Source organism: Rattus rattus, chromosome 9 (assembly GCF_011064425.1).
Source record: "Rattus rattus isolate New Zealand chromosome 9, Rrattus_CSIRO_v1, whole genome shotgun sequence".
NCBI classification, from domain to species: domain Eukaryota; kingdom Metazoa; phylum Chordata; class Mammalia; order Rodentia; family Muridae; genus Rattus; species Rattus rattus.
Window position 1 is genome coordinate 29,155,739 of NC_046162.1, and position 10,977 is coordinate 29,166,715.

Genomic DNA, 10,977 nt, shown 5'->3' on the forward strand with positions numbered 1-10,977 from the left:
AGTGTAATGTCTCCTTTGTTTTTTGTTCAAGATGTTTAAGTGGGTGTGTGTGTGTGTGTGTGTGTGTGTGTGTGTATTTATGTAAATTTAGGCTGTCTTTTCCTAGTCTTGTCAAAAATGCCATTGCCATTTTGATAGGGGTTGCATTAACCTGAAAATTAGTATGAGCCTGAACAGTGTGGATTCTTCCAGACTCTGTACTGTTTGCATCTGTAACTCTTTAATTTTTTTATCAGTGTTTTATCATTTTCATTGTCAAGATATTTCACCTCTGTGGTTAAACTTAATTCTGAGGTATTTATTTACTCATTTATTTTGTAGCTATTATAAACGAGAATGCTTTCTTTAAAATTTTATTTGAGATAGGCTGTCCTCCAACTTCATATGTAGTCAAGGATGACCTTGAACTTTTGATGCTCTTGCCTCTGCCTCCCATACGTTGGGATTACAGGCGCATGCTACTGTGCTTTTTTTTTTTCCTGGTACTTGTATCAAACCCAAGGCTTCATGCTTGCAAGCAAACACTGAGTCACATCACCAGACCCCAGATTCCTTCCTTCCTTCCTTCCTTCCTTCCTTCCTTCCTTTCTTTCTCTCTATTTAAGGCAACTTACTATGTATTTAAAGTTACTCTCAAATTTAAAGCATCCAAATGTGGGAAACCTTATGTCTGTTGACTAAGTTCCATGTTCAAAGGTGTGCATTGCCACATCTAGTTCTTTTGAGCATTTTTGAATCCATGTTCACCAAGGACATTAGCCAGTCATGTTCTTTTTTTTTTCTTGTGTCCTCATTTGTGTTGGTATGGGGTGATTCTGGCTTTGTGGAAGGTGTTTGGGAGAATTCCTTTCTCTTCATAATTTGGAATTATTTAAGGAAATTTGATTATCACTTCTTAAAATCTCTCTCTGTCTCTGTCTCTGTCTCTCTGTCTCTCTGTCTCTGACTCTCTCTCTCGTGTGTGTGTGTGTGTGTGTGTGTGTGTGTGTGTGTGTGTCTGTGTGTGCATGTGGATGTGCCCACAGAGGCCAAAAGAGAGCATCAGATCCCCTGGCACTGGTGGGAGCCACCCAGTGAAGATGCTGGGAACCACACCTGGGTCCTCTGCAAGAGTGCAGCTTATACCCTAAGTGCTTCACCATCTTTCTTGTTCAGTGGGAAGCTCTTTTTGACTGACTTAGCCTTGTTACTTGTTATCGACCCATTCATCTTTTCAAGTCTTGCTAGTTCTGTCTGGGGAAAATGTATAGCTCTGGTAATTTCTCTATTTCTTCAGGTTATCAAATTTGGTTTCGTACATGGCTTTCCCTCTTGTATAGGTATCTGGTTCATGAAAAGGTGAACTAGAGTGTCTGTGGGGAGACATGGTTGGAGGACCTTACTTAGCCATCTTCTTCCCTTTTATTGTTCTCACACTGCAACTTTTATTTGAGAATGTCATTCTTTTTTTTTTTTGTATTTTGTAACACTTTATTAAGAAAGAACTTATGTCAGCACTACTATGTAAACAATGACAAAGGTCAAGGGAAACACATCAGGGATCATGTAGACAGTAATATACATTGTCCTTTATATAATCAATGTATAATAGTTAAGGAAACGTTAATCCTTATTAAGCAAGCATTTTTGCATACAGTGCCTTCTCTTTATCTTTCTGTGCCTTTATCATTTGTTTGACTTTAAGCAATTCTGCCTGGATAGCTTTATCTCCTGCGCCTTCTTAAGATCAGCCAATGCTTGATCATAGAGAATGTCACTCTTGAACTAGTTTTGAGACTAATACTAGGTTTGGGGAGGCGACATAGGTGGGAACCAATGAGCACTGTTTGTTTTATTTATTGCTTGTTTTGATTCTTTGGAGACTGTGATTGTTGAGGAATGAATGTGTAATCCACTTGTGTGAACACGTATAAATCTTTTCACGGAAGCATCCAAGGCATTCTGTCCAGTGGTTCTCCTTGTTGTCAGTCAATAGGTTTGTGTTGCCTCGAAGGTAATTTTAGCTGGGTTCTCTGCCACTTGCAGCACAAAAAAGAATATACTGGGTCTTTGGCGAGACGACGTTGGCCAATCAAGGTAGAAATGTGCTGGAACCATACTGGGGGAGGTGGTCACTAGTAAGGCAGGAATTTGTAAAGTGTGTCTAAAATATGTCTTCCAGTGCTGGCCCTGGTAGAAGGGCAAATGTGTTGAAGGTAAACAGACAGGAACAAAAGTCCAGAGACCGTAAAAGCATTTCAGGAGTCAGCAGCGTCTCAAACGTAATCCGTAGCAGAGCGTCCGTCCTTCAAATCATTACAGCCAGCCCGCACCATCTGGCACACTGACTACCCAAAGTTCCTTTCGGCTGAATGAGACCGGGCTTCACCACAGAGCTCAGGCTGGCCTTGAGTTCACAGTCCGTCTCGCCCAGTTTATGATATAGTTTTATGTCATTCCGGAATCATCGAGTACGAGTGGGTCTTTGGTGATCTCCCTTGCAAACGAAGACAGACACAAAATGTGAGTTTCAAAGGAACCGATTTTTTATTTCGAGACAGGTTTCGTGTAGTTCAAGCTGGAACAGAGGGTGACCTCGAACTCCTGATCCTCCTCTGCTTGCCCCTTCTGAGTGCTAGGGCTGCGGTTTTACGGTTGTAGGGCACCACTCACGGCTATGTAATAGTAAGGATCTAGTAGGTAAGCGCTCATCACTGAGCTATGTCTCCCTTGTCTCCTTCCCCCTCCCCCATTTGAGGCAGGATCTCACTCAGTGTTTCATGCTGGCTTAGAATTCACCATGTAGTTCAAGGCAGCCTTGAACTCATAATAGTCTTTCTGCCTCAACTTCCCGAGTGCTGAGATCATAGGCATGAACCACCACTCACTCAGCGGAATCCATGAGTCTGTGGCAAAGGATGAGAATATACTGCAGGAGATAAAGATTTTCAGTACCCAGTGCTAAAAGTGAAAGCCAAAGGCCGAGCGATCTGTCATCTCTGGAGGTGCAGCCATCAGATAGCTGTGTTGTGATATCAAACCTAAAGCAGGCCGTGAGGCATTGTAGCAAACACGCCAACCTGATGCTCGCCACACCTCAAGAGCTGAACACCACTTTCAGGAACTGTAACGGAAACAGGAACCAAAAGTGAAAAGACACCACAAGAACCCAGACAAGCCAGGATGTAGAGCAGTTCCCAGAGAACAGATTCATAGAACCAGCAAGTGCCTGGGAAAGAAAGGAAGGAAAGACTGCTGCTGATTAAAAGAGACATCAGGCTACGACGACCAGCTGCATGTAGACGCCTGGTCTGAGTCTGGATAAAAACAAATCAATCGAATAATACTTTTGCGATAGAAGAACATGAGTGTGGTCTAGTACACGTAGTATACAGGAACATCAGTAACTATTTATTTTGAATAGTAGTGGTCTCATGTTTACACGGCAGGGTTTCCTCTTTTGGAAGTAGATACACATTGAAGACTGAGAAGATGGCATAATATATCTATGACTCTTTTAAAATTACTTTAGCAATGTGGGAGGGCAAGCCAAACAAACCCTTAACTGCCTAGCTTGATTTCGGTCATGGTGTTTCAATCCAGCAATAGAAACCCTAACAAAGACAGGCCTGGGAGATGGCTCAGTGGGTAAAGACAATCTACCATAGAGCCAAGAACCTGATTTTGATCGCCAGGACCTACATGGTGGAAGGAGAGAGCTGACTACAAGTTGTCCTTGGATATATGGTACCAAAAAATAAGCAACTGAAAATTATAGCAACAGCAATACGAAGATGAATTAAATATCACTCGTTTTTTAAAAAAAAAAAAAAAACTAATTCAATAAAACACTAGCAATCTGCTTTAGGCAATACTCATTTGTGTGGGCAAAACCCCTCCGAGGGCTATAATTTTGACTAGTTGGTTAATAGATTGTTTCAGTTTCTGTGCTGTGGAAATGATAAGGTATTTCCATAGAGGGGTTTATTGTACTTCTGGCTTTTTCCCCTCTCTCATGTTTACTGCTAAATGTAGCCGTTTATGATGCCGGTTTTGTGTTTTAGCATGACAATAAAAAAAAAAAAACCCACTACGAAGAAAAAAATTAGCTTGTAAAAGATTCAGAACCGAGTGCCTTACAAACAGGCAGAGGACCAGGTGGGCCTCTATAGACTCTCTCAAGGGCTGCACGTTAGTAAATTAAAAACAAAACAAAACGGAAAAAGACCAGTGTTTTACAGAGTCGCTCACAGAAATGGGCATGGTGGGACGTATGTATACTGTTAGTACTTGGGCAGTAGAGGCGGGGTGTGTGTGTGTGTGTGTGTGTGTGTGTGTGTGTGTGTGTGTGAAGTTTGAGGCTAGCCTGGGCTACATAGAGTTCCAGGTTAGCCTAGGTTACAACAGACCTCATGTCAAACCAGACGAAACCAAGCAGGACAGAGCAAAGCAGTAGGAGTTGGTCTCAGTAGCCGTTCTACTGCAAGCTGGTGCTTTAGAAGCCACACTCAAGAATCTTTGTTAAATATGGCCCCTGACTTCCGGTTTAATCCTCTCTCCATTAGACAGAAATAAATTTTGTAAGTTGTTAATCGTGATATAGACTGACAGTAAAGACATTAAATTCGTGCAACATAATTTATAGCATGCCTAGGGCTTAGGGGGCTTCTTATTACTCTAGACACATGCCTTGAATCTGCCATTCTCTTGAGTCTCTGTTGTCTGTAAAATAAGGAAATTAAACAGCACCTCTCGAGCAGCCCCCATTCCATGATTTTGTGGAAGTTCACTTAGATGTTTTAGCAGGGTTTCCCACAGATATTTAGATTTAAAGCATTTAAGGCATAAAGACGATTGGCGGGGAGCTCAGGAAGGGCTGACACAGCGGAAACCCACCAGGCTTTCAGAAATTACACAGCCTGGGAGCTGACTTCCCTCTGTGGGAAAGCTTCGGTTTTGAAGGTGTCTAGATAAATGTCACTTGCTAATGGCTGAGAGGGCTGAAGTCTTAGGTGGTACCATGGTCATAAATGACATGGCTGGAACTTAACACATTCTGACGATTCATGTTCAAAGTTTCCCCCTTCCCTCCGGGGGAACAGAGGGGATTCCTCATGCACATGAGATGGGATGCAATGGAATATAGAGGTCTGCTCAGCTCTGTCCAAACCACGGGCCAGAAGCATTGCAGCAGGAAGTATGTGCTCCTTAAAGGTCAAAGTCAGAACGACCCTGAAGCTCCACATACACTACCAACACAACTTCTTTGGTATTGTTAACAGAGGGCGGCTGCGTAGCCCAGGCTAGCCTCATATCCAGTGATCCTCCTAACTCAGCCTCCTGAGTGCTGGCATTCCAAGTGAGCACCTGCCACCTGTAATGGTGTCTCGATAATCTCCTTACCTCAGAATACCATTCTAAACAAAGGTACTCAGAGACAATAAGCTTACAGACTACACTCTAAAGTGTATCACACCAGGGATGACAACTGAGCTCTCATATTGTCCGGAAATGTAAAGGCTATAACAATTATCACTTTATTTATTTACTTAGCTGGCTGGTTAATTAGTTAATTTTTTTTTCCAGACCAGGTTTCTCCGTAGAGCCCCTGCTGCTTTAGAATTTGCTCTGCAGACCAAGCTGGCCTCATAGTCAGAGGTCTGCCTGCCTCTGCCTCCCAGGTGCTTCCATGAAAGGTGTGCACCACCATGTAGAGCTTCAGCGCTTCACTCTTCAGCACCCAGTTCAGTGCCTGGCTCAAAGCAGGTGCTTCGAGAACTTTGGTCACAGACCTGATGAATGGAGATTGACCTGCTGATACCAGAACACACGAGTGACATGTTTATGTTTTTGTTCCCTGGTAACTGGCTGGGCATGGACATAAACCCTCTTGGGCTATTTTCTTTGAGATAATTAGAGGTCTCTCTCCTCTTGCCACGACTCATACTTTTCTATCTCAGTGACATTGCTTCTTCCTCTTTGTTGACCTCATGTAATGAACCTCAGAGTGCCTTGCAGGATGTGTCTAGGGTGACGTTTACACAGAATGGCAACGTTCTCTGATGTGACTAGATTGGCGGTGCTAACGTGGGAATCACTGGTGGTCAGACATCCTGGGGAGCAGGCTGGCGTCAGTGGGTGTGGTTAGCCCTTGTGATCCTGGGTACTCAGAAGTTAAGAGGAAGTAACGTTTTCACTGAAGAGCTAGCGCTCTATCAACGAGGAGCTGTCCTTTGATTTCCCCAGCCAAGCACTCATGTTTTCATGGCTTCCCTTCAGCTGTGTCCTGCTACTGCTGCAACCACTACCTGCAAGTAAGTACGGGCCTGGCCCTTTTCAACTGGAGGATTATTTCAGAGGGCAAGGCGAAGATACAAGGATGGTCACAGTGATACTGTTTGTAACAGCAACCTAAATGTCCAATAATGGGGGACCGGGTAAATAAATCTGACCTAACAATGACCCAAGCAGTGAGCTTAATTGAACAACCTCACATAGACTGCTGGCATTTGCAATGCTACAGAGAGAATCAAGGCGAGCCGTTGTGTGGGTAGGCGTTACCACGGGACAGCAGCGTGTGGACATCTTTTAAATGTCTGGGCTCTAGGAAGGGGAGCTGCGGGCTGTGAAGAGTTGGGAGAGGGGTTAATGCTTGCACATGACTTTGTGTGTTGTTATAAAGGAATTTATTTTAAACTTCAGTAAAACATATGGGAATTTCAAATATGAAAGAAGCCACTAGCTTTGTTCTGTCAGGGGTCCTATTCATCACGTGCACACACACACACACACACACACACACACACACACACACACACACACACACACACACACAGAGAGAGAGAGAGAGAGAGAGAGAGAGAGAGAGAGAGAGAGAGAGAGAGAGAGAGAACAGACAACTAGTCCAGATTTGGTGGGTTGTTTTCCTGGCCAACAATGCCCATTTTTCTGAATGTTAACTCAATTAGCTTTGGCGTCACACTAGCTCAAACTGTTCACGATTGGAGAGCTGTGATTCTGAAAAAGGAGGAGGGATGTCTAGTGTCAAGGACTCCACAACACACACGAACTGAGAGAAATACAAGTTCTCATGTTCCATCTCAGTCCAACGCAGGCACACATTTTGGGGAATGAGTGTAGGTTGCCCAGGCTGGCTCAAACTCACTACAGTTCTTTCCCCAGGTTCCTTATAGGGATTACAGGCTTACATCATCGTTCCTGGTATGGTAATTTTTTTTTTCCCTAAGAGACGGCTTCATCACTCTGGCTAGCCTGGAACCTGCTACTCAGTTCAGTCTGGTCTGGCTCTAATTCGGAATTTTCTGCCTCCTCCTGCTGAGCTCCAGGATGAGAGGCCTGTGCAATCTTAATACATGTTTAAATGGGACTCTCTGCTGTGTCTCAAGTCAGAGAATCATTGGCACAGCCAGCCCTCCTCCCAGCAGGGCAGCCATAGTGTCCTGTTTCACTCTGTGATGTATTGTTTGAAAAGATGGACCCTCACTGTATTGCTCTCCTCTCCTCTCTGTGTAGGGTCCTTGGAAAATGCTTACACAGCTGAGGTCGGGAAGAATGCCTATCTGCCCTGCAGATACGCTGTACCTGCCTCTGGGACACTCGTGCCTACCTGCTGGGGCAAGGGATCCTGTCCTTTGTCACAGTGTGCCAGTATGGTGCTCAGAACGGATAAAGTGAATGTGACATATCGGAAATCCAGCAGATACCAGCTAAAGGGGAATTTCTATGAAGGAGACATGTCGCTGACCATAGAGAATGTGACTCTAGCTGACTCTGGGACCTACTGCTGCAGGATACAATTCCCTGGCCCAATGAATGATGCAAAATTAGAGCTGAAATTAAGCATCACTGAACCAGGTGAGTAGACCATTCCATGTTCTCCTTGTCCATCAGCATTGCCTGTGAGTCACAATATTATAGAAACAGAGGATTCTCATGTCTGACTTCCCTGGCGACAGACCTTGGATGGAAAGATATGAATAAATAGGTCTCATGTGTGAAGGCCAGTGATGTCATTTTTACATGTTTTCAGCTGAAGGATACAGTCTACAGGAAGGAAAGAAAGACATAGACCAGAGGTTCAAGACCCTGACTGATCATTGGCATTACATGGAAAGTTTATATTTTTAACTCTCTTTGTGTTAATTTTTTATATGATATATTTTGATCATATTTTTCTCCTCCTCCAACTTCTGATGAGATTTTCTCCACCTTTTTACTCACACAACCTTGTGTTCTTTCTGTCTCTCAAATACACACACACACACACACACACACACACACTAATCAAAACTCAAAACGAACATAATCAATAATATGAAAATATCTGACAAAACAAAGTGCACAGAATCAAATAGGGTATGTTTGTAGTGGTCAACTACTTTTGGGTAAGGGGTCTGCTCTTGAACGTGGTTGGTATACTCAATGACACGCCATTGGAGAAAACTGGACTTTTCTCTTTCCCAGCTGAATCAATTGCAAATAGCTTCTTAGAGGAGTGGGAGCTCCTCTCCCCTTCCCCTTCTCAGTGCTGGGATTTCGTCTGGTTTGAGTCCGTGCAAGTCTTATGAATGCTATCATTGTCTCTGTGCACTTACATGTAGAGTAATCCAGGTTCCTTGGAGCACATGTAGAATAATCTAGTTTCCTTGGAGTGATCTACTACCTCTGGCTCTTACAATCTTTCAGTAGAGAGAATCTCTTGTGTACTGTGTGGAAGCATCCCTTGTCAAGAAAAAGCTGATAGCCTGTTAGCAAAAGGCAAGAAGTAATAAGTAGGAATTCTGGTAGAGAGACTGGAAGAGAACTCTGGGAGAGAGTCAGAGGCAAGAGACTTCACCCTGGACTCTGAGGAATTCAGATACATGAAACTGAGGAGAGGTAACCAATCATGTGGCAGACATGGACTTGAATAAATGAGTTATGTAAGTTATGAGCCAGTCGGAGAACATGCCAAAGCTATGGTCTAGGCATTTATCCATACATAAATAAGTCGCAGAATTATTCTGGGAACAAAGAGGCCAGGTAGGAAAGACTGTGGCTACAAATGGTGTCCCATGCTAGGCACCAGATGTTGTTTTTAATAAAGTCTCAAATATTTGATTTTACCAATAAGACTGGGGAGCCATATGCTGGGGTAAAAGCCCGTTAGCTCAGAGAGGCAGAGGAAGAACTCAGCTGACTTTCCTCCACAGTAGATGTCCCAAAAGAAAAAGGAAGCTCTCCTCTCCACACTGTCTCAAAAATGCTTTGAACTGAATGTCCCTCCCTTCTACTTCCTGTGCCTCTCTATCCATCCTCTGGACCCCCTCTCACTCTCTACGGTTTTCCCTATGTTTACTCCCTGTCAACTGGTTGCTTGCTCTGCCTCTTATCCTGTTGTTGGCCTTATTTAATCCTGTTTACAATGAACAGCTTTCAGATTAAAGGTGTATGCTAGGGCTGAGTCATACCATAACTAGAAATGGGCTTGTCCGTTAGACAACACAATCTCAGGGTTCACCACGTGATCAAATAACCTGCGGCACCTTTCTATCTCCTGTTGGTGCTTGGGTCCTACCTGGAAACCAGAGACATATCTGGAGATGGACTCTGAATTTTTTTTCCCACCTAAAAATCTATTTTAGGTAAGCCAGGAATATGAACCACTGGGTTGTGTGTGTATGTTAAGAAGATGTTTATGTTCATGCATTTTAAGACAGATTAGGTTTTAACATAGGGTCATGTATGTAGCTCAGCAAAAGATCCTGGGTTTGACTCCCCGTTACTGCACAAATCAAAGAATTTAAGAGCACGTACTTTGTGGCCGCACGGAGCAGAGTTCAAACCAACTCTTCTTATTAATGACCTAGTATTGGAACATTATTTCAAATGTATGGCCTTTCAGCTGCAAAATATAGTTATCTATCATACAGGCCACTGGAAGGATTCTATAAGCTGAGGATTATACAGAGCTCTGATGCCTGTCACTTCCATGACTGTAGCAATGGTAAATGCATCGTACCACTGTTAACCACCTGACGTGTGTGGTACACTCTCAGTGAGTGTGCCCATGTAGATTTGGAGCTGAAGGTGTGTGTCCCTTCATTTATCATCGTTCAGATGCTGTCTTCTGCCCTGTCAGTATTCCCTGACGTAAACTGTGCTCATGGCAAAGCCTTACTCTTGGGCAAGTGAGATGGCTCCGTGGATAAAGGCACTTGCTACCAAGCTTGATGACCTGAGTTTTGTCTTTGTAGCCCACATGGTGGAAGGAGAGAACTGACTCCTGAAAGTTGTTCTCTGACCTCCACATGCCCCCCCTCCCCAGTAAATAAATGTTTTAAAAAAATCCCTAATCCATAATAATGTTTTCTGACTCAAGCCAAAGTCATCCCAGCTGGGACTGCTCATGGGGATTCTACAACAGCTTCTCCAAGAACCCTAACCACTGAGGGAAGTGGCTCAGGTAAGACCTAAGCACAGGAGTATGCGTTTAGCTTGTATCTCAGTTCACTGAGATTTGAATATGAAATAGCGAAGAAAAATCACTTTTTTACCCTTCAGCATTGTAACGTTGTGTGAGGGGAATGAGGTAGTGGACCACATATTAGCCTCCTGGGTTAGGAGTCTACATCACAAACTAGCCAGGTGAGCTGAGGCACAGCCTTTCAGTTCCATGGGTCTCTGCTTCTTCTTCTGTCCAAAGAGCAGGGCCGGGAGACCTCTGATTTCCTGTCTCAGGAAAATGCACTGCCCCTACCATGGAGAAATGATTTTGGATATTCATAGATTTTGCTATACAAAGGAAGAGAAGCATTTACTATTGCTGTTGCTTCATTGAGAAAGTCATTTGGGGCTAGAGAAATGGTTCAGCTCTTAAAGGCCAAGGCTCGCATCTAACAAAGGCTTTAACTTATTTTAAAATTTCAAAATTTTATTACATTTTAATAAATTAATCTGTCTCTGTCTCTCTGTGTCTCTGTCTCTGTGTCTCTGTCT

At 43.5% G+C, this 10,977-nt stretch overlaps 1 protein-coding gene across 1 annotated transcript in view; it reads left to right on the forward strand.

The window, feature by feature from the left end:
* Positions 1-6,235: 6,235 nt before the first annotated feature.
* Positions 6,236-10,977, forward strand: part of Havcr2 (hepatitis A virus cellular receptor 2) — a 26,451-nt gene continuing 21,709 nt past the window's right edge. The window contains exons 1-3 of the mRNA XM_032914109.1: positions 6,236-6,293; positions 7,513-7,854; positions 10,361-10,444. Coding sequence (XP_032770000.1) covers positions 6,236-6,293; positions 7,513-7,854; positions 10,361-10,444 — 484 coding nt within the window. The remainder of the gene's footprint in view (positions 6,294-7,512; positions 7,855-10,360; positions 10,445-10,977) is intronic.